The sequence below is a fragment of the Phalangium opilio genome, unplaced genomic scaffold (assembly GCF_054372755.1).
Source record: "Phalangium opilio isolate 3A_F unplaced genomic scaffold, DU_Popi_V2 ptg000013l_1, whole genome shotgun sequence".
Lineage (NCBI taxonomy): Eukaryota > Metazoa > Arthropoda > Arachnida > Opiliones > Phalangiidae > Phalangium > Phalangium opilio.
Genome location: NW_028324148.1, coordinates 14,751,204 through 14,772,413, shown reverse-complemented (window position 1 = coordinate 14,772,413; position 21,210 = coordinate 14,751,204). Strand labels below are relative to the sequence as shown.

At 40.7% G+C, this 21,210-nt stretch overlaps 3 protein-coding genes across 3 annotated transcripts; all 3 read left to right on the top strand.

Moving 5' to 3' along the window:
- The first annotated feature begins 167 nt into the window (after positions 1–167).
- On the top strand, positions 168–3,625 carry LOC149709443 (retinal dehydrogenase 2-like). Its single transcript, XM_089864816.1, has 11 exons — positions 168–491; positions 557–661; positions 804–944; positions 1,025–1,213; positions 1,317–1,556; positions 1,744–1,846; positions 1,904–2,088; positions 2,154–2,476; positions 2,548–2,622; positions 2,848–2,887; positions 3,310–3,625. The coding sequence occupies exons 1-11, from the start codon at positions 453–455 to the stop codon at positions 3,340–3,342; spliced, it is 1,473 nt and encodes a 490-aa protein (XP_089720942.1). The 5' UTR covers positions 168–452; the 3' UTR covers positions 3,343–3,625.
- A 965-nt stretch (positions 3,626–4,590) lies between these two features.
- LOC149709442 (uncharacterized) lies at positions 4,591–6,993 on the top strand. The gene is made up of 2 exons (XM_089864820.1): positions 4,591–5,048; positions 5,505–6,993. Exons 1-2 carry the CDS (start codon positions 4,799–4,801, stop codon positions 6,935–6,937), a joined length of 1,683 nt encoding a protein of 560 aa, XP_089720946.1. The 5' UTR covers positions 4,591–4,798; the 3' UTR covers positions 6,938–6,993.
- A 355-nt stretch (positions 6,994–7,348) lies between these two features.
- Bre1 (E3 ubiquitin-protein ligase Bre1) lies at positions 7,349–20,426 on the top strand. The gene is made up of 13 exons (XM_089864815.1): positions 7,349–7,432; positions 7,637–7,758; positions 7,839–8,076; positions 8,136–8,330; positions 9,845–10,191; positions 12,354–12,479; positions 12,551–12,860; positions 12,954–13,075; positions 14,963–15,261; positions 16,327–16,411; positions 16,496–16,807; positions 18,520–18,972; positions 20,009–20,426. Exons 2-13 carry the CDS (start codon positions 7,660–7,662, stop codon positions 20,183–20,185), a joined length of 2,763 nt encoding a protein of 920 aa, XP_089720941.1. The 5' UTR covers positions 7,349–7,432; positions 7,637–7,659; the 3' UTR covers positions 20,186–20,426.
- The last annotated feature ends 784 nt before the right edge of the window (positions 20,427–21,210 follow it).

Below are 21,210 nucleotides of genomic sequence, written 5' to 3'. Positions count from 1 at the left end.
CCCCTTTCCCCGCCCATAAACACGAGAGTATCAGAGGTTGCCGTCTTATCCCTAAAATCGGTAATTAGAGCGGTAATTCGCCCACCTGTAAATAAGTCGCGAGTTGACTTAGTGTGGACATCCCTTCCAAGACCAAGCTTAGATTACTTGTAAATTAAATTACCGATTCACATCTCTACTGCGAATCTTATTGATAAAGACAAAGTTCAATGCTAGAATCATGCATCTGCGACAATCCCTTTAAAATTGATAGTTGGTGATAGTTTGGCGAAGACATTGAAAAGGTGGGTAACTCTTAAGTACCTTCGATTTGAAAAAGGAGGTGTCGAGAGTCATCTAAGGCGGACCATATCGAGATGGTTTAAATTAAATATTTGCTTTGAGCAGCGGCAGCTTTCCCCAAATCCTCGTTTATTTAGTTACTCCTCAAGAAGGATTTGCAGAGCTTAGACATGGGACCAATTCCGGACCCCGAAATAAAATACACACAAGTAGGACTTAGAAAATTTTTTAAAGTTCTAAAAAATAATTGGGTTATTTTTATTTATTTATTTAGTTGTTTATTAATAACGAATGGCTTGATTCGCAAAGTGGCAAAGAATTTCCGACAGTTAATCCGGCAAATGGAGAGAAAATTTGCGATGTTCAACAAGGATGTAAGGTTAGTATGTTGCGTCTTTCATGGGCTTTCTGAAGCCATATTTAAAAATATTCACAAAAGATTAAAATGCATGGTTCTGAAATTGTAATTTGTCAAAACTATTCACATAATAACAGTAAGTATTTTCCTTTATACCGAATAGGAAGATATTGACTTGGCCGTGGAAGCTGCCAAAGAAGCTTTCAAAATCGGTTCAAGATGGCGAACAATGGACGCATCGGCACGGGGTCTTTTGATTCACAAAATGGCCAATCTTTTGGAACGCGACATTGAATATGTTGCGGTAAAATTACCTTTCTATCACAAAAGAATGATATGACATTGGTATTTTACAAAGTAATTAAAATACACGTGAAACTTCAGAGTTTGGAGTCGTTGGACAGTGGGAAACCGTACAAGGATGCCTTAATGGACATTCACGCAGCCATCAACATTTATCGCTATTTTGCCGGTTTGGCTGACAAGATTCATGGTAAAACCTTACCGGCTGATGGTTCTTACTTTACATACACCCGACCGGAACCAGTTGGAATCTGTGGTCTTGTCTTACCGGTTAGAATGATTACTTAGTTTTAAGTTAGCGATGTTCTTATTAGAACGTATATGGCGTAGTTCAAAGTTTCATGGGTCAAAAGCTGTTTATCTGTGTTTTCAGTGGAACTTTCCAATGGTTTTGACGTCTCATAAAGTGGCTCCTGCATTGGCAGCAGGTTGTTGTTTGATTATTAAGCCGGCGGAACAGACGCCATTGACGACGCTCTATTTGGCATCAATGGCGCTGGAAGCTGGCTTCCCCCCGGGTGTTGTTAATGTGGTCCCAGGGTACGGAGACGCTGGTGCTGCGATCTCCGAACATATGGAAATTGATAAAGTCTCTTTTACTGGATCAACTGAGGTGTGTTTTAAGTAGTTCACCGTACTTAAGTAGATCATTTTGGGAACGTCGTAAACATAATTTTACTGGGCACTACACTGCTTCTAGGGTTTCATTAACCTCCCCAATGACTAGACCACTTTCTTTTATTTCCATTTGTCTTTGTCGACAGTATAAGTGAGATAAGATATTTTGAACCAATATTTAGGTTGGACAAATAATCCAAGCAGCGGCTGGTAACTCCAATTCCAAACGCGTAACTTTGGAAACCGGTGGTAAGAGTCCCGTGGTCGTATTCGCCGACTGTGATAGTAAGTTTGAATTAGACGTAAAACAATCAGGGTACTAATTACCCTTGTTGATTACAGTTGATTACGCCGTGTTCTTCTCACATTTGGCCTGTTTCTATAACCAAGGACAGATATGTTGCGCCGGAACGCGTACTTATGTCCAGGAAGAAATCTACGATGAATTTGTAGAGAAAAGTCAACAATTGGCCCTCGCGCGGACTGTTGGTAACCCATTTGATGACGCGACTGTTCAAGGACCTCAGGTAAGTTTGTCTTTGACAGAGAGAGTTAAGTGGAAATTAGTGTAAATCTTTCTCGATATTGCAAGATTGATGACATTCAAATGGAGAAAATATTGGAGATGATTCAAGTTGGAATTGAGGAGGGTGCTAAGTTAGAATGTGGCGGAGAACGTCACGGAGAGGAAGGCTATTACATCCAGCCAACTGTCTTTTCGAATGTGGAGGACCATATGAGAATAGCTAAAGAAGAGATATTCGGCCCTGTTCAACAAATATTGAAGTTTAAGACGCTGGAAGAAGTAGTTGAAAGAGCCAATGACAGCATGTACGGATTAGCAGCCGGGGTTTTCACCGATAACATCAAGACAGCTTTGATGTTTAGTCAAGCAGTCAGGGCTGGTTCCGTTTGGTAATTGAAAACGCGTGAACGTCAAAGTATGTACGTATTTTTTAACCATGGAAGAAACCTTTTATTTCTAGGGTAAATTGCTATTTTGCGATGTCCCCCCAAACACCATTTGGTGGATTCAAAATGTCCGGTTTCGGACGAGAACTGTAAGACAAGTTTGCTTAGAGCGAAGCGCGGGTCTAGTGGATACCCTATAAGTTGACATTCCTTACGAACTTCCGTTTTGGCTTGGCGAAGGCGCCGCAAAAAGCACCAGCCTTCCAGAGTTCAGGAGGAAAGTCACCTTGTAGGGGACCCACTGGAACCGAGCTTTGCTTTAAAGGTCACCAGAAAAATCGGAACTATATAAAATTATAATTTTCGTATTTCAGCGGACCAGATGGAGTACTACCTTACCTTGACATGAAAACGGTAAAATTGCAATTTTAATAACAACTTTGGTTATAGCAAAGCGCGGGTCCAGTGGATCCCCTACAAGGTGACTTTCCTCCTGAACTCAGGGTTTAGCTTGGCGAAGGCTAGTTGGCGGGTTTTATAATTGAACACTTATAAATCCCGCCACAATTGCCTCGTGTCTTCACCAAGCCAAAACTGGAGTTCGTAAGGAAGGTCACCTTGTAGGGGATCCACTGGACCCGCGCTTTGCTTTAAAACACAAGGACCTTTACAACAATAAACACGACACTCAATGACTCTATGAAAACACGAGTTTCGTGTAATTGTTCCCAGAACACAGCATTCTTAAGAAATTTAGCATTACGACCTGGGAATGGGTAGTGTCATACTTATTTTTATTATGTTAATTATAATTAAATACAAGTGTTTCTTTTCAGGTTGCTATTAAAATCCCGCAGAAAAATTCCTAAAAAGGGAAACTAATATTGCCACCATATTTATTATTTCTTCATTTGATCTTAATTATTATGTAGATGTGTGTGTTTCTATAAGCTTAAGCACTTGATACGTCGCAAAAGGCCATCATGCCTTTTGCACTTAGTATTTTCGTACCTACATCCTCGAAAGTCTATAGTTCTGCGCAAGGTGTGCACGTAGGAAAATGCGTATGAATGATAATGTTAAAAATTGTACCATTTGCATTTTCACTTGGTTTCCAATAAAAAATATTTATGATGAAGCCATGAAAATAAGTGATTTATAACACAGCAGAGCAGACTTGTAAATAGGGGGTACCAGGGAGCCTGTGACACCCAAGAAAATTCACAGGACACCCTGAAAAAATATTTTTAGGGGGGGGGGTCGGGTACCACCCGGGTACCCTGAAAAATTCGGGGTTATGAGAAGATGAGAACTCTCACCCATAACGACAACTCAAAGCACCTCTCAAAAAAGGGGAAAAAATTAAATGACGAATATTTCCCCTCAAAACTGTGGCCGGTATGCATCCTTCCCTCCCTCTCATTTTGTTTATTTACCTTCGTCCACTAGGGAGCCCCGGGTACCCAAGAAAGTTCTGGTTTGGAGGGGTCGGGAGCCCGCAGGGCTCCCGATGAAATTATCACTATTTACAAGTCTGCAGCAGAGTTCAGACCACCAAGCACAAATCTCATTGCAAGAGCAGAAAACCTTGAAGGAGAGAATAATGGAGTGGAAACCCCCATACCTTAAGCGTTGCCTTTGTACCCCCACCTACGGCACCATAGTCCTCCCATCATCCCCAGCGGTTAGGTAGGGTCGTGCCGGACGAAATTGTAAAGGACGCTCCCTCTATCTCAAAAATAGAAGCTAGTTCTCATTCAAATAAAATGGCGCTACGCGGCAGCACTTAGCAATCGCCTACGGAAAGGTAGGGGCGTGCGCGAGGTACACTGGGAGAGATATGGTGCCGCAGGTCGCCCATCATCATTTCCAATCCATCTGACTCCCTTATCCCTGAGAAAACTAAGGAGAAATCTAATTGCAAGAGCAGAAAGCCAAGCAGAAATCTGATTGCAGGAGCAGAAAACCAAGCAGAAATCTCATTACAAGAGCAGAAGATTTAGCAGCAATCTTTTATTATGGAGTATTATTTGAGGAGACCTTGCTCAATTGTAAAGACTTTTAATGAAACTTTAATTTTCACTACAATAAAATTGATAATGATATAATTCTATGAATAATAACCAGCCACGCGATTGCAAAACAGAGGAAACGGTTGAACGATTCAACCGGCTAAACTAGTATACAACATTTTCACTTTCGGATTCGTATTCTAGTTTAGTCAAATCATATCCCACGCGTGATCGAGTGGGCTATGATCAAATAAAGTTTCAGCGGCCATATTGTAGGGCAGCGGTTGTACGGCCGTGGGGGCACAGAACGAAAATGGTGTCTCAGTGTTGTGTCAGAGGTTGTAAGAGCCGGGCGATAAAAACCAACAAACACATTAAGTTTTATAGAATTCCTCGGATAATAACGTACCAAGGTACGCAAACCACTGTTTTATCTACTGAAAGGCAACGACTTTGGCTTCAATGCATCGGACCAAGGCCCGGGAATAATGTTGTTTTAACTCCATCGTTATCACACTCGCATCTAGAAAACCTGCGAGTCTGTTCTCTGCATTTTCCACATGGTAAATAGTTATTTTTATTAATAAATGCGCGGTAATTTTTATTTAAATGCTTGGTGAAATTGTGTATTGCCCGAGGTAGTCTGCTACTACGAACTTTCTAGTGACGTCACTCCCTCCTATCCCTACCTCTGTTTTTGGCGTCCATATTGGAACAGGCTACCAATAGAGCTATTTCAGAGGGGGTAATGGCTACGTCACCAATGCTATTTGCCCATAGAGAAAACCCTCATAAAATGGCCGCCCTACACTCAAAGACAGGCCCAATTTTCGTAGCAGACGAAATTTTTCCCCGGACCCCCACTGAAATAGCTCTATATTGACGTCACGTCCCCGTAGTTCCACCCGTTTCAGTTCCACTCTATAATGGTGGTTAATCAGCGCCACCTGGATTAGAAAAAACCAGGTGGCGCTGATTAATTACGAAATTAATAATTAAATGTATGCAAATTAATTTAGGGAGACCATCAAAATTATATGACCAAAATACAGAGGATTGGGTTCCAAGTATTAAAATTTGGGATGGGCAAATAATTGAAAACACTGATAAAAAACGTAAAGGATCGAAAAGGAACCCTAATTTTAAAACGAACGATTCTGTAATAAATTCTAATAATGAAACTTGTTTGGAGATCAAACCGTCAACCGAAACCATTACCGCAGCTTCGAACGAAGTTAACGGAGAAGAAATGATTCTTCCGGCGACAGGTGACGATGACATATCGTACAATAATGTCGTTATCAAGGAAGAAATTCCAGATGAAGTCGATATGGATGTTACTTTTGAACAACCATGTGTTAAAATGATGGAGGAAATATCAACACAAACAAATTCGTCTTCGTTCAATCTGAAAGATTCTGGCACGCAAACGATATTCCGCGTAACATACATGCACGATTTAGAAATAAAAGAATTAGAATTAAAGGAATTACAAGAACAATTAAGAGAGAGTAAAGAGAAATGCGCCAAACTTCAAAACGAAGTTCTAAAAATAACCTATTCGCAACCCATCGTTAAGGTTGAGCCATTCAGCGTAACGTCTTTCAATAAAGACAATAACAAAGTTCGTTTCTTTACCGGATTAGACACCTTACATCAATTATGTCTTATTCACGAAGACACGAAACTTAATTGGCCTTCCGGAATAGTTAAATTAGGTTTAACGGAGTTTCAACAAATTGTTTTAACATTAATGAAGTTAAGACTTGGTTCGTCGTATATGGATTTGGCTTATAGGTTTGATGTACCGTGCGAAAGTGTCATGAAAATATTTAACGCTGGTATTCTTGCGTTGCATAAGACGTTTAACGATAAAATTGTTTACGATAGAAAAATTCTACTAGAAAATCAAAAATCTCCAGACATTTTTAAGGAATTTGTTGAAAATAATGTCGGTGTCATTTTTGTAGAATGTTTCGAACTATTTTTTTGTAAAATAAATGATACGCGGAAAAGTTGCGTAAAAGTTGTAGTCGCCTCTAATTGCAACGGAAAAATATTTCACGTTTCATGTGAAATGGAAAGAGCAACAGCAATTACGGATTTAGAATTAACAGAAAGTTGCGGAGTTTTGAATAAACTTCAACCTGGGGATGTGATTTTATCAAATACAGGTTTTGATTTGATTGACAGTGATAGTTTGTTTTGCGCTGAAGTCGTAAATGACTCCGAGGGTGCTAAGAAACTTTCCCGGAAGAATTTGGAGTTAAACGAAAATTTGCTTGATACTAAGATTCATTTACGGAAATCCATAGGGGCTATTAAAAAGAAATACGCAATTTTAAATAGTCAAGATCCTATTGAGTTCATGGGTGGTGAAGATCAAATTTGCGTTGATAATATTCGTAAACTTTTACTGGTATGTTCTGCACTGACTAATATGTCAGCGTGAAAAAATGTTATTGTACTGTATTTTATGTAAATAAAATGTGTTCTATTTTCTTTGAATTCCATTCAAATTTGCTAATTTTTCAAATTTAATCGAAAATGTGCACGTTTTCATAGAACTACAGTATTTACGTTTTCGAATTTCCCGCCTAAAATCTTCATAGCCAGTGATTGGTTAGGGAGAAACCATCTCTTTATCAGAACTGAAAATAACCACTAGAAAAATTGGACACCTATTTTAAAATTTGATAATTAGTTTTATATTGGGTGATTTAAAAATATATATTAATTTTAAGAAAAGTTTTTAAAATAATAGATTATAAAATGAATAACGTATTCGAGAAAATTAATATTAGGCTTAAGATATTATTTTCTTTTGGAAAATTGAGTAAATTCTTATTTCCAGCCCTGAACATAACTAGAAGCCGACAAAATGGCGTCTTCATGGAATGTCACTTGATTTTCATTTATGTCTAAGACAATTTTCCGTTTTTTAAAGGTAAATAATTTAATAATTATACAAATTAGGTAATTTTTGATCGAAATAATAGTTTTTTAAAAAATCATCAAGACATAATTAAAGTTAAGAGAGTAAATATTAAACTAGGAGTGATTGTGGAATTTATAATTGCACAGCTAAGCCTTGGCTATTTTGATATATTAATTATTCGCGTTATTTTAAATACATTGTTTAATCTTACAGTTGTTTACTGCTAAATAAGTACTATGGCTTCTAAAAGACCGCCTCAAGACCTGACATCGGGTCAACCACCGACCAAGAAGGTTCAATTTGAACCATGTCGCTTGGGAACAGTTTCAACTCTGGTACAGTCCTTTGAAAAACATTTTATCATTTTACGTCTATTCCACAAAGGTTTTGAACAATTAGACGCTTTTATTTGCAGGAGGAAATGGACATGCAGGTCCTAAAATTCCAGAACAAGAAACTGTCGGAGCGTTTGGAGCAAAGACAAAGACACGAGAGCGAATTGCGTCAACGTATTGATCAATTAGAAAAACGTCAAACAAGTGACGAAGCCGTGTTATGCGTAGTTAATCGGTACTGGAATCAACTGAATGAAGATTTGAGAATCTTACTTCAAAGATTTGACGCGGAAACCTCAGATGAATCAGAAAATAGAAGTAATTAATGTTAAAATTTATGTCTATGTGGTTTTTAATTGTCTTGCGTGTAATTTTAGACCAAAATGAAGCCACCACTTCTTTTTTGGCTCAGTTGAGTCACTGGGATCGTGAAGAACTGGAGGAAAAGTTGGCCCAACGTGTCCAGGTCTCAACAAGAGCTGTTGCCAAAGTTTTACAAGCTTTTGATAGAGTTGTTCAAAGAAACCATAAAATAATGTTGGCCTTGAAAGGAGAGCATAGTGACGGAGGAGGTCAGTCATTTTCAAGTGTCTCTCTACTGTCTTCAGTTTTATCAATTTGCTCTATGTATTTCTGTCATCAATTTGCTTCATGTCTCTCTGTCATCAATTTGCTTTGTGTCTCTTTTCATCAATTTGCTTTAAATGCCTCTTCATTATCTTCAATTTCATCAATTGGCTTTGTCTCCATGTCTTCAGTATCATCTATTGGCTTTGTCTCTCTGTTGTCTTCAATTTCATCAATCTGCTTTGTCTCTCTGTTGTCTTCAATTTCATCAATCTGCTTTGTCTCTCTGTTGTCTTCAATTCCATCAACTTGCTTTGTCTCTTTGTCTTGAATCTCATCAATTTTGCTTTGTCTCTGTCTTCAGTTTCATCAATTTGCTTTATATCTCTGTCATCAATTTGCTTTATATCTCTGTCATCAATTTGCTTTATATCTCTGTCATCAATTTGCTTTATATCTCTGTCATCAATTTGCTTTATATCTCTGTCATCAATTTGCTTTATATCTCTGTCATCAATTTGCTGTAAAATGTCTTTTGATTGTCTTCAAGTTCATAAATTTTCTTTGTCCCTTTGCCTTCAATTTGCTTTGTCTCTTTGTCTTCAATTCGCTTTGTCTCTTTGTCTTCAATTTCATCAATTTGCTTTGTCTTCAATTTCCCCAATTTGCTGTCTCTTTGTCTTCAATTTCATCAATTTGCTTTGTCTTCAATTTCCCCAATTTGCTTTGTCTTCAATTTGCCCAATTTGCTTTGTCTTCAATTTGCCCAATTTGCTTTGTCTTCAATTTGCCCAATTTGCTTTGTCTTCAATTTGCCCAATTTGCTTTGCCTTCAATATCATCAATTTCCTTTGTCTTCAATTTCATCAATTCGCTTTGTCTCTTTGTCTTCAATTCGCTTTGTCCCTTTGTCTTCAACTTCATCAATTTGCATTGACTTTAATCTCATCAATTCGCTTTGTCCCTGTTGTCTTCAATTCGCTTTGTCCCTCTGTCTTCAACTTCATTAATTTGCGTTGACTTTAATCTCATCAATTCGCTTTGTCTCTGTTGTCTTCAACTTCATCAATTTGCTTTGTCTCTTTGTCTTCAATTTCCCCAATTTGCTTTGTCTTCAATATCATCAATTTCCTTTGTCTTCAATTTCATCAATTCGCTTTGTCTCTTTGCCTTCAGTTCCATCAATTTACTTCAAAATGTCTCTTGATTATCTTGAATTTCATCAGTTTGCTTTCAAATGTCTTTGTTTTCATCAGTTCTCTTTCAAATGTCTTCGTTTTCACCAGTTCTCTTTCATATGTCTTTGTTTTCATCAGTTCACTTTCAAATGTCTATGTTTTCATCAATTCCCTGTCAAATGTCTCTGTTTTCATCAATTCCCTGTCAAATGTCTCTGTTTTCATCAATTCCCTGTCAAATGTCTATGTTTTCATCAGTTTCCTTTCAAGTGTCTCTTAACTCATGAATTTCTTTTAAAACATCTCCATTTTTCTCGAATTTCTTCAAACTGTGAATGTAGAAACTGACGAAGAGCCTCCGAATTTGGAAGAAACCGTTCGTCAATCGAACACGGAGCTTCAAACTGAGAACCGCAATCTTCACGCGATCGTTACGTCTCTCCACGAAAAGAATCACTCCATTAGTTTGAAATTCTCGGAGCTTCAGGACAAAGTATCGTCAACGGAGACCGCCAATGCCGAGCTTAAAAATCGGATCGAAGATTTGGAATACGAATTGAGCAAGACCAAACTCAGGGAAGAGAAATTGGAGACAAACTTGGCCGAAACTCTACAGAGACTCAAATCGTATAATTTGGACGAAACTTGCGATACCAGGGCTCCCGTTAGCTCAGTTACTCAAGCCAAGGTAGGTGACGCTCTTATTTGACTCCTTTGTAAATTAAGCCAACCGTTTTAGTATGGGAGACGCGGAGTTCAAAGTTTGTTGTATGGGAGATGCTGAGTTCAAAGTTTGTTGTGTGGGAGACGCGGAGTTCAAAGTGCGTAATATGGGAGACTTATAGTTCAAAGTGCGTAATATGGGAGACTTATAGTTCAAAGTGCGTAATATGGGAGACTTATAGTTCAAAGTGCGTAATATGGGAGACTTATAGTTCAAAGTGTGTTATATGGCAAAAGTATAGTTCAAAGTGTGTTGTATTGGAAACGTATGGTTCAAAGTGTGTTGTATTGGAAACGTATGGTTCAAAGTGTGTTGTATTGGAAACGTATGGTTCAAAATGTGTTGTATTGGAAACGTATGGTTCAAAGTGTGTTGTATCGGAGACGTGTAGTTCAAAGTGTGTTGTATGGGAAACGGATAATTCAAAGTGTGTTGTATGGGAAACGGATAATTCAAAGTGTGTTATATGGAAAAATTATAGTTCAAAGTGTGTTGTATTGGAAACGTATACTTCAAAGTGTGTTGTATTGGAAACGTATACTTCAAAGTGTGTTGTATCGGAAACGTGTAGTTCAAAGTGTGTTGTATTGGAAACGTATGGTTCAAAGTGTGTTGTATTGGAAACGTATGGTTCAAAGTGTGTTGTATTGGAAACGTATGGTTCAAAGTGTGTTGTATTGGAAACGTATGGTTCAAAGTGTGTTGTATTGGAAACGTATGGTTCAAAGTGTGTTGTATTGGAAACGTTTAGTTCATAGTGTGTTGTATTGGAAACGGATAGTTCATAGTGTGTTGTATTGGAAACGGATAGTTCAATGTGTGTTGTATTGGAAGCGGATAGTTCAATGTGTGTTGTATTGGAAGCGGATAGTTCAATGTGTGTTGTATCGGAGACTTGAAGTTCAAAGTGTGTTGTATCGGAAACGTGTAGTTCAAAGTGTGTTGTATGGGAAACGTATGGTTCAAAGTGTGTTGTATCGGAAACGTGTAGTTCAAATTGTGTTGTATTGGAAACGTATGGTTCAAAGTGTGTTGTATTGGAAACGTATGGTTCAAAGTGTGTTGTATTGGAAACGTATGGTTCAAAGTGTGTTGTATTGGAAACGTATGGTTCAAAGTGTGTTGTATCGGAAACGTGTAGTTCAAAGTGTGTTGTATTGGAAACGTATGGTTCAAAGTGTGTTGTATTGGAAACGTATGGTTCAAAGTGTGTTGTATTGGAAACGTATGGTTCAAAGTGTGTTGTATTGGAAACGTATGGTTCAAAGTGTGTTGTATTGGAAACGTTTAGTTCATAGTGTGTTGTATTGGAAACGGATAGTTCATAGTGTGTTGTATTGGAAACGGATAGTTCAATGTGTGTTGTATTGGAAGCGGATAGTTCAATGTGTGTTGTATTGGAAGCGGATAGTTCAATGTGTGTTGTATTGGAAGCGGATAGTTCAATGTGTGTTGTATCGGAGACTTGAAGTTCAAAGTGTGTTGTATCGGAAACGTGTAGTTCAAAGTGTGTTGTATGGGAAACGTATGGTTCAAAGTGTGTTGTATCGGACACGGATAGTTCAAAGTGTGTTGTATCGGAGACTTGAAGTTCAAAGTGTGTTGTATCGGAGACTTGAAGTTCAAAGTGTGTTATATGGGAAATGTATAGTTCAAAGTGTGTGGTATCGGACACGGATAGTTCAAAGTGTGTTGTATCGGACACGGATAGTTCAAAGTGTGTTATATTGCAAACGTATACAAAGTGCGTTATATGGGAAACGGATAGTTCGAAGTGTGTAATTGTTATATGGGAAAAGTATTGTTCAAAGTGTGTTGTATGGGAGATATAAAGCTCAAAGTGTGTTGTATGGGAGATATAAAGCTCAAAGTGTGTTGTATGGGAGGTATAAAGCTCAAAGTGTGTTGCATGGGAGGTATAAAGCTCAAAGTTTGTTGTACGGGAGACGTAGAGTTCAAAGTTTTGTCAAAGTTGGTAGGTCTATTGTTGAAAGTTTGTTGAATGGGGGACATGGACTGTAGGAGTCAAAGCTAGTGTTTTGGGTGATCTACAGTTGAAACTTTGTTGTATGAGAGATGTAGAAGTTAAGAGGTCAAAGTTTCTTGTGAATTCTACGTTATTTTAGGTTGAAGAGTTACAAAGGGAAGTTGAGGAACAAAAAGAACTGGCCAACAATCGCGTCATGGAACTCGAGACTCTTAATAACAAACACAAGGAAGCGCTGATGACCATGGAAAAGCTGAGACTCGATGTAAATGTACCTTTCGCGTCAATTTCTCGAGTTTATACCGAGTTTAGCTAACAAACGCGTACCATTATTAGCTGCAATCGTTGCCGGAAAGCGTCATCGTCGAAACGTCAGAGTACAAATGTTTGCAATCGCAGTTCTCCGTCTTGTACAACGAGAGCATGCAATTGAAGACGCAATTGGAGGAATCCCGAGGATTGATCTCGAGCTCGAAGAATATTCATTTGAGACAGATCGAGCAAATGGAGAGCGAAGAGTTGGCCATGCAACGGAAATTGCGCACCGAAGTTATTCAATTGGAAGACGCCTTGGCGCAAGTCAGGAAGAAATACGAATTGCTCAGAATCGAGTTTGAACAGAATTTGGCCGCAACCGAACAGACTGGTAAGCTATTGACTGCTTGGTTTTGGTTTTGTTTGTTTGTTTAGAGGAGAAAGGTATTTTGATTGTTCTCTTCGTCTTGCGTGACAACTTAAGGGCCAATCAATCGAGAGATGAGACAACTTATAACGAGTCTTCAAAATCACAACCATCAGCTCAAAGGTGAAATACATCGCTTTAAGAGAAAACTTAAGGAAGCCTCCAATGAAATTGGTCGTGTAAGTTGCAATTTTTTTACACCCCTCTACCTTGACGCTTGAGGCCTCTGCCTACCTTGACGCTTTAAGGCCTCTGCTCTACCTACCTTGACGCTTTAAGGCCCCTATACCTACCTTGAGGCTTTGAGGCCCCTCTACCTAGCTTGACGCTTTGAGCCCCCCCTCTACCTTGACGCTTTGAGGCCTCTACCTAACTTGACGCTTTGAGGCCTCTACCTACCTTGACGCTTTGAGGCCTCTACCTACCTAGACGCTTTGAGGCCTCAACCTACCTAGACGCTTTGAGGCCTCAACCTACCTAGACGCTTTGAGGCCTCAACCTACCTAGACGCTTTGAGGCCTCAACCTACCTAGACGCTTTGAGGCCTCAACCTACCTAGACGCTTTGAGGCCTCAACCTACCTAGACGCTTTGAGGCCTCTACCTACCTAGACGCTTTGAGGCCTCTACCTACCTTGACGCTTTGAGGCCTCTACCTACCTAGACGCTTTGAGGCCTCAACCTACCTAGACGCTTTGAGGCCTCAACCTACCTAGACGCTTTGAGGCCTCAACCTACCTAGACGCTTTGAGGCCTCAACCTACCTAGACGCTTTGAGGCCTCAACCTACCTAGACGCTTTGAGGCCTCAACCTACCTAGACGCTTTGAGGCCTCTACCTACCTAGACGCTTTGAGGCCTCTACCTACCTTGACGCTTTGAGGCCCCCTCTACCTACCTTGACGCTTTAAGGCCCCTCTACCTACCTTGACGCTTTAAGGCCCCTCTACCTACCTTGACGCTTTGAGGCCTCTACCTACCTTGACGCTTTGAGGCCCCCTCTACCTACCTTGACGCTTTAAGGCCCCTCTACCTACCTTGACGCTTTAAGGCCCCTCTACCTACCTTGACGCTTTAAGGCCCCTCTACCTACCTTGACGCTTTGAGGCCCCCTCTACCTACCTTGACGCTTTAAGGCCCCTCTACCTACCTTGAGGCTTTGAGGCCCCTCTACCTAGCTTGACGCTTTGAGACCCCCCCTCTACCTTCACGCTTTGAGGCCTCTACCTACCTAGACGCTTTGAGGCCTCAACCTACCTAGACGCTTTGAGGCCTCTACCTACCTTGACGCTTTGAGGCCCCCTCTACCTACCTTGACGCTTTAAGGCCCCTCTACCTACCTTGACGCTTTAAGGCCCCTCTACCTACCTTGACGCTTTAAGGCCCCTCTACCTACCTTGACGCTTTGAGGCCCCCTCTACCTACCTTGACGCTTTGAGGCCCCCTCTACCTACCTTGACGCTTTAAGGCCCCTCTACCTACCTTGAGGCTTTGAGGCCCCTCTACCTAGCTTGACGCTTTGAGACCCCCCCTCTACCTTCACGCTTTGAGGCCCCTACCTAGCTTGACGCTTTGAGACCCCCCTCTACCTTCACGCTTTGAGGCCTCTACCTACCTTGACGCTTTGAGGCCCCCCTCTACCTACCTTGAGGCTTTGAGGCCTCTACCTACCTTGACGCTTTAAGGCCTCTACCTACCTTGACGCTTTAAGGCCTCTACCTACCTTGACGCTTTAAGGCCTCTACCTACCTTGACGCTTTAAGGCCTCTACCTACCTTGACGCTTTAAGGCCTCTACCTACCTTGACGCTTTAAAGTCCCCCTCTACCTTGACGCTTTAAAGTCCCCCTCTACCTTGACGCTTTAAAGTCCCCCTCTACCTTGACGCTTTAAAGTCCCCCTCTACCTTGACGCTTTAAAGTCCCCCTCTACCTTGACGCTTTAAAGTCCCCCTCTACCTTGACGCTTTAAGGCTCCCCTCTACCTTGACGTTTTAAGGCCCCTCTACCTTGACGCTTTAAGGCCCCTCTTCTTCTCTATTTACGTCTGTAAACTTACTTCTCGGGCAGTTACGTCAAGCTGTAGAAGCAAATTCAACACCCGCTCCTCAACCGGCTTCATCTTCCGTCACCTCGAGTTCTTCAGACAGCGCCCCGCTTAAAGACGACGTTGTGTCTTCCGGTGGTGGATCCGCTTCCGGTATTGGTATGGGATCCGGGGCTGCCGGATCGTCCAGTCAAAGAGACGATGACCCCAATAAGAAGAAGGAGAAAGATGACCTCCTCGAACTCAGGGAAGAAGAAACGGGTGAAAGGGAACGCGGGAAATCTGACGCCGAGATCATTCGTGATCTTAAGATACAATTAAAGTAAGTGACGTCATATTTTCTTTTTAAGTAACGTGGGATTAACATGAAAGAGGGTGGTCACGTGTCAGTGAAGATTTGGAATAGTCAGGGAAATTAATATGGTGTTAAATAAGTTGGGGAAATTGATATGGTGTTCATATAAGTCGGGGGGGGGGGGGAATTAATTTGGTGCTAATATAAGTTGGGGGAAATTAATTTGGTGCTAATATAAGTTGGGGGAAATTAATTTGGTGCTAATATAAGTTGGGGGAAATTAATTTGGTGTTAAATAAGTCGGGGAAATTAATTTGGTGCTAATATAAGTTGGGGGGAATTAATTTGGTGCTAATATAAGTTGGGGGAAATTAATTTGGTGCTAATATAAGTTGGGGGAAATTAATTTGGTGCTAATATAAGTTGGGGGGAATTAATTTGGTGCTAATATAAGTTGGGGGGAATTAATTTGGTGCTAATATAAGTTGGGGGAAATTAATTTGGTGCTAATATAAGTTGGGGTAAATTAATATGGTGTTATAAGTCGGGGGGAAGTTAATATGGTGTTATAAGTCGGGAAATTAATATGGTGTTAAATAAGTCGGGGAAATTAATTTGGTGCTAATATTAGTTGGGGGAAATTAATATGGTGCTAAATAAGTCGGGGAAATTAATTTGGTGCTAAATAAGTCGGGGAAATTAATTTGGTGCTAAATAAGTCGGGGAAATTAATTTGGTGCTAAATAAGTCGGGGGAAATTAATATGGTGCTAATATTAGTTGGGGGGAATTAATTTGGTGCTAATATAAGTCGGGGGAAATTAATATGGTGTTATAAGTCGGGGAAATTAATATGGTGTTAAATAAGTCGGGGAAATTAATATGGTGTTAAATAAGTCGGGGGGAATTAATATGGTGTTAAATAAGTCGGGGGGAATTAATATGGTGTTAAATAAGTCGGGGGGGGGGGAAATTAATATGGTGCTAAAAACGTCAGGGAAATTAATTTGGTGCTAATATAAGTTGATGGAAATTAATATGGTGCTAAAAACCTCAGGGGAATTAATAAGGTGCTAAATAATGTCTATAATAGAAAGTCTCAAGAAGCTCAACGGGAACTGAAACTCTTACTGGACATGTACAAAGGGGCACCTAAGGATCAACGAGATAAAGTGCAGGTAATGTGATCCCTTAATCTCTTTACCACGCGTATTTTGAAAGAACTCGCGACAAAAACGACGGAAAATGCCTTAATTCTCTAGTTAATGGCGTCCGAGAAACGAGCTCGGGCAGAAGTCGAGGAACTGCGCAACCAATTGAAGCGGATGCAGGAAAACGAACGTAAGGAACGCAGGAAATTAGCTGACGAAGAAGCGTTGAGGAAAATCAAGGCTTTGGAAGATAACGTGCAACAATTGCAAAAGGGATTGACTGCCCAGAAGCAAGAAGAGGAAGCGTTGCTGAATGAAATGGAAGTTACTGGTCAAGCCTTTGAAGATATGCAGGAGCAAAACTTGAGGCTTATCCAGCAACTCAAAGAAAAGGACGACGCAAACTTCAAGCTTATGTCTGAGGTAAGACACACTTTTATTATCTCACACTTAATTTAAGGCCACGCTTGACCATATTGTAGAGTTATGTCTAACTGAAGAATATAGACGCGGTGCGAGTACTTGAATTGATACTCGATATTATCATATTGAAATATTTGAGATAGTTTCGACTTGCATTTTAACTTCTTAAATACTCTAATCTAAGGCCGATAATTCTGCTCGATACTCTATATGAAATTAGTTTAGATACTCTGACTCGGCTCGATACTCTATATGAAATTAGTTTAGATACTCTGACTCGGCTCGATGTGAAATTAGTTTAGATACTCGGACTCAGCTCGATATGAAATTAGTTTAGATACTCTGACTCGGCTCGATACTCTATATGAAATTAGTTTAGATACTCTGACTCGGCTCGATGTGAAATTAGTTTAGATACTCGGACTCAGCTCGATATGAAATTAGTTTAGACACTCGGACTCGATATGATATTAGTTTAGATACTCGGACGGCTCGATATGAAATTAGTTTAGATACTCGGACGGCTCGATATGAAATTAGTTTAGATACTCGGACGGCTCGATATGAAATTAGTTTAGATACTCGGACGGCTCGATAAGAAATTAGTTTAGATACTCGGACTCGATACTCGATGTGAAATTAGTTTAGATACTCGGACTCGATACTCGATGTGAAATTAGTTTAGATACTCGGACTCGATACTCGATGTGAAATTAGTTTAGATACTCAGACGCGGCTCAAAACCGACAATAAAAACCGGGACTCGAACTCGACTTGAAACTGTAAAACGGGACTCGGGCGTGGCTTGATAGTATGAAACGGGACTCGGGCGTGGCTTGATAGTATAAAACGGGACTCGAACGATTCTTGAAAGTATAAAACGGGACTCGAACGATTCTTGAAAGTATAAAACGGGACTCGGGCGTGGCTTGATAGTATAAAACGGGACTCGGGCGTGGCTTGATAGTATAAAACGGGACTCGAACGATTCTTGAAAGTATAAAACGGGACTCGGGCGTGGCTTGATAGTATAAAACGGGACTCGGGCGTGGCTTGATAGTATAAAACGGGACTCGGGCGTGGCTTGATAGTATAAAACGGGACTCGAACGATTCTTGAAAGTATAAAACGGGATTCGAACGATTCTTGAAAGTATAAAACTGGACTCGAACGCGGCTCGAAACCGAAAATAAAAACCGGGACTCGAACTCGACTCGAAACTGAAAATAAAAACCGGGACTCGAACTCGACTCGAAACTGAAAATAAAAAACGGGACTCGAACTCGACTCGAAACTGAAAATAAAAAACGGAACTCGAACTCGACTCGAAACTGAAAATAAAAAACGGGACTCGAACTCGACTCGAAACCGAAAATAAAAAACGGGACTCGAACTCGACTCGAAACTGAAAATAAAAAACGGAACTCGACTCGAAACCGAAAATAAAAAACGGGACTCGAACTCGACTCGAAACTGAAAATAAAAAACGGGACTCGAACTCGACTCGAAACTGAAAATAAAAAACGGGACTCGAACTCGACTCGAAACTGAAAATAAAAAACGGGACTCGAACTCGACTCGAAACTGAAAATAAAAAACGGGACTCGAACTCGACTCGAAACTGAAAATAAAAAACGGGACTCGCACACCACTACAATGCGATTCGGTTACTCTGCAAGTAATTAAATGTAGCGGTCTATTTGCTCTTTTAGAGAATCAAGTCGAATCAGATACATAAGCTTCTTCGCGAGGAGAAGGATATGTTGTCTGAACAAGTAAACACCCTTCAGAGCCAAGTCGAAGCTCAAAACCAAGTTGTCAGGAAACTGGAAGAAAAAGAACGTCTGTTGCAGAATAATCTTTCCACGATCGAGAAAGAATTGAGCTTGCGTCAACAAGCCATGGAAATGCACAAACGCAAAGCCATTGAAAGCACCCAATCGGCCGCTGATCTCAAATTGCATTTAGAAAAGTATTTAGCGCAATTAAAAGAAGCTCAGACGACGTTATCGGAGAAAACAAGCGCCGTGCAACAAGAATCGTTCAAAACTAGGCGACTTAACGAAGAGATAATTGCGCTGAGAAGGAAAGTTGAACGCGCCAAGAAGTTCGAGTTGGCCACAACCGCCGATGAAGTACTTATGGAAGAGATACGAGATTATAAGGTACGTGTATTTGCCTTTATTTAACATTGTAGTAGAGACGAGTCGGGTTTTTCCGTTGTGAGTCGGGTCGGGCACTAAAATGGTTAAATAATTTCGGGCTGGGTCGGGTTGGTATTTCCTATATTTTTAGAAGAAATTGGGGTCAGTTCGGGTCAGGCTTAGTTTCTTTCGGGTCAGGTTGGGCGAGATTTTTTAATTTCGGGAAAAAAAAACTGCTCGGGTTGGGTCGGGTTTTTCTATTAAAAACAAGGGCCCCCGGGCCGATTTCATATGAACTACGCAGTCGCAGAACGTACTGCATGTGTCCTAGGGCCTCGGCCCGATTTCATATTAGCTACGCAGTCGCAGAACGTACTGCACGTGTCCTAGGGCCTCGGCCCGATTTCATATTAGCTACGCACGTACTGCACGTGTCCTAGGGCCTCGGCCTGATTTCATTTTAACTACGCAGTCGCAGAACGTACTGCACGTGTCCTAGGGCCTCGGCCCGATTTCATTTTAACTACGCAGTCGCAGAACGTGTCCTAGGGCCTCGGCCCGATTTCATTTTAACTACGCAGTCGCATAACGTACTGCACGTGTCCTAGGGCCTCGGCCCGATTTCATATTAGCTACGCAGTCGCAGAACGTACTGCACGTGTCCTAGGGCCTCGGCCCGATTTCATATTAACTACGCAGTCGCAGAACGTATTGCACCGTCTGCACATGGATAGTCTGCACGTGTCCTAGCACTCCTAGGGCCTCGGCTGTCGCTAGGACACGTGGAGTACGCTAATTAACCCTTATCGTCGGGTCGGTTCGGATTTTATGTCACATGCCAATTTCGGGTCAGGTCGGGTAGGTTGTTTTTTAGTCGGGCTTTATAATTATAACGTTTAATCGAGTTGGACCGGGTCGGGTCGGGTCGGATCAAGGTTTTATTTTAAACTTTCGGTCTGGGCCAGGGCCAAAGTCGGGTCGGGTTTAAAATTAGAAGACCCGACTCATCTCTGCAATGTATGAAGTTCAATTACGATTTGATTGCTTTGCGTTTCAGGAAACTTTGACCTGTCCATCGTGTAAGGTCAAACGAAAGGACGCCGTTCTTACAAAATGCTTCCACGTATTTTGTTTTGATTGCCTGAAAACGCGGTACGAAACCAGGCAACGTAAATGCCCCAAATGCAACGCTGCCTTTGGCGCTAATGATTTCCATCGTCTCTATTTAACTTAAGTCCGTAATTCTACTTTAATTTCTTCTTTTAATCGTGGCTGTTGCTGCTGGTGGTACGAATATTTATTCCACTTCTTGGATTATAATACAAGTTTAGGGACCATTGTTTTTTCTTTCATTTGTACGGAGTTAATTACGTCGTAATCATCGTTAACAGCCATTTATATTTCCTCAAGTGTAGGATTTTAGGAAAACACGTGTTATGCATGTTAATGTGTCGAAAATAAATCAAAGAAGCAAATATCAGGTATGAATTCGTAGTATTGTTAAGAGTGGTGTCCGTTTTGAAGGGTGTTAGCGCGTAGCAGGGATTATACAAACCTGGAAAACTCTGGGGAAGTAGTTGTTGGAAACTCTGGGGAAATAGTTGTCGGAAACTCTGGGGAAATTGTTGTTGGAAACTCGGGGGAAATTGTTGTTGGAAATTCTGGGGAAATGGTTTACAAGAAACTCTGGGGAAATTGTTGTTGGAAATTCTGGGAAATGGTTTACAAGAAACTCGGGGGAAATTGTTGTTGGAAATTCTGGGGAAATAGTTTACAAGAAACTCTGGGGAAATAGTTGTCGGAAACCAGGTGAAATATTTGTCGGAAACTAAGGGAAATATTTGACGGAAACTATGGGAAATTGTCGGAAACTCTGGGGAAATAGTAGTCGGAAACTAGGGGAAATATTTGTCGGAAATTAGGGGAAATATTTGTCGGAAATTAGGGGAAATTGTTGTCGGAAATTAGGGGAAATATTTGTCGGAAATTAGGGGAAATTGTTGTCGGAAATTAGGGGAAATTGTTCTTGGAAACTCGGGGGAAATTGTTCTTGGAAACTCGGGGGAAATTGTTCTCGGAAACTCTGGGGAAATAGTAGTCGGAAACTCTGGGGAAATATTTGTCGAAAACTAGGGGAAATATTTGTCGGAAATTAGGGGAAATATTTGTCGGAAATTAGGGGAAATTGTTGTCGGAAACTCTGGGGAAATTGTTCTTGGAAACTCGGGGGAAATTGTTCTCGGAAACTGGGGAAATAGT

Excerpts from the sequence above, each read along its gene's own strand:
- LOC149709443 (XM_089864816.1), top strand. The coding sequence starts at position 453 with ATGGGACCAATTCCGGACCCCGAAATAAAATACACACAA. Across the intron at positions 1,847-1,903 it reads CGTATTCGCCGACTGTGATA|TTGATTACGCCGTGTTCTTC; the intron begins GTAAGTTTGAAT and ends TGTTGATTACAG. Across the intron at positions 2,477-2,547 it reads GTCAGGGCTGGTTCCGTTTG|GGTAAATTGCTATTTTGCGA; the intron begins GTAATTGAAAAC and ends TTTTATTTCTAG.
- LOC149709442 (XM_089864820.1), top strand. The coding sequence starts at position 4,799 with ATGGTGTCTCAGTGTTGTGTCAGAGGTTGTAAGAGCCGGGCGATAAAA. Across the intron at positions 5,049-5,504 it reads TTCTCTGCATTTTCCACATG|GGAGACCATCAAAATTATAT; the intron begins GTAAATAGTTAT and ends AAATTAATTTAG.
- Bre1 (XM_089864815.1), top strand. The coding sequence starts at position 7,660 with ATGGCTTCTAAAAGACCGCCTCAAGACCTGACATCGGGTCAACCACCG. Across the intron at positions 12,861-12,953 it reads GGCCGCAACCGAACAGACTG|GGCCAATCAATCGAGAGATG; the intron begins GTAAGCTATTGA and ends TGACAACTTAAG. Across the intron at positions 16,412-16,495 it reads ATCAACGAGATAAAGTGCAG|TTAATGGCGTCCGAGAAACG; the intron begins GTAATGTGATCC and ends TTAATTCTCTAG.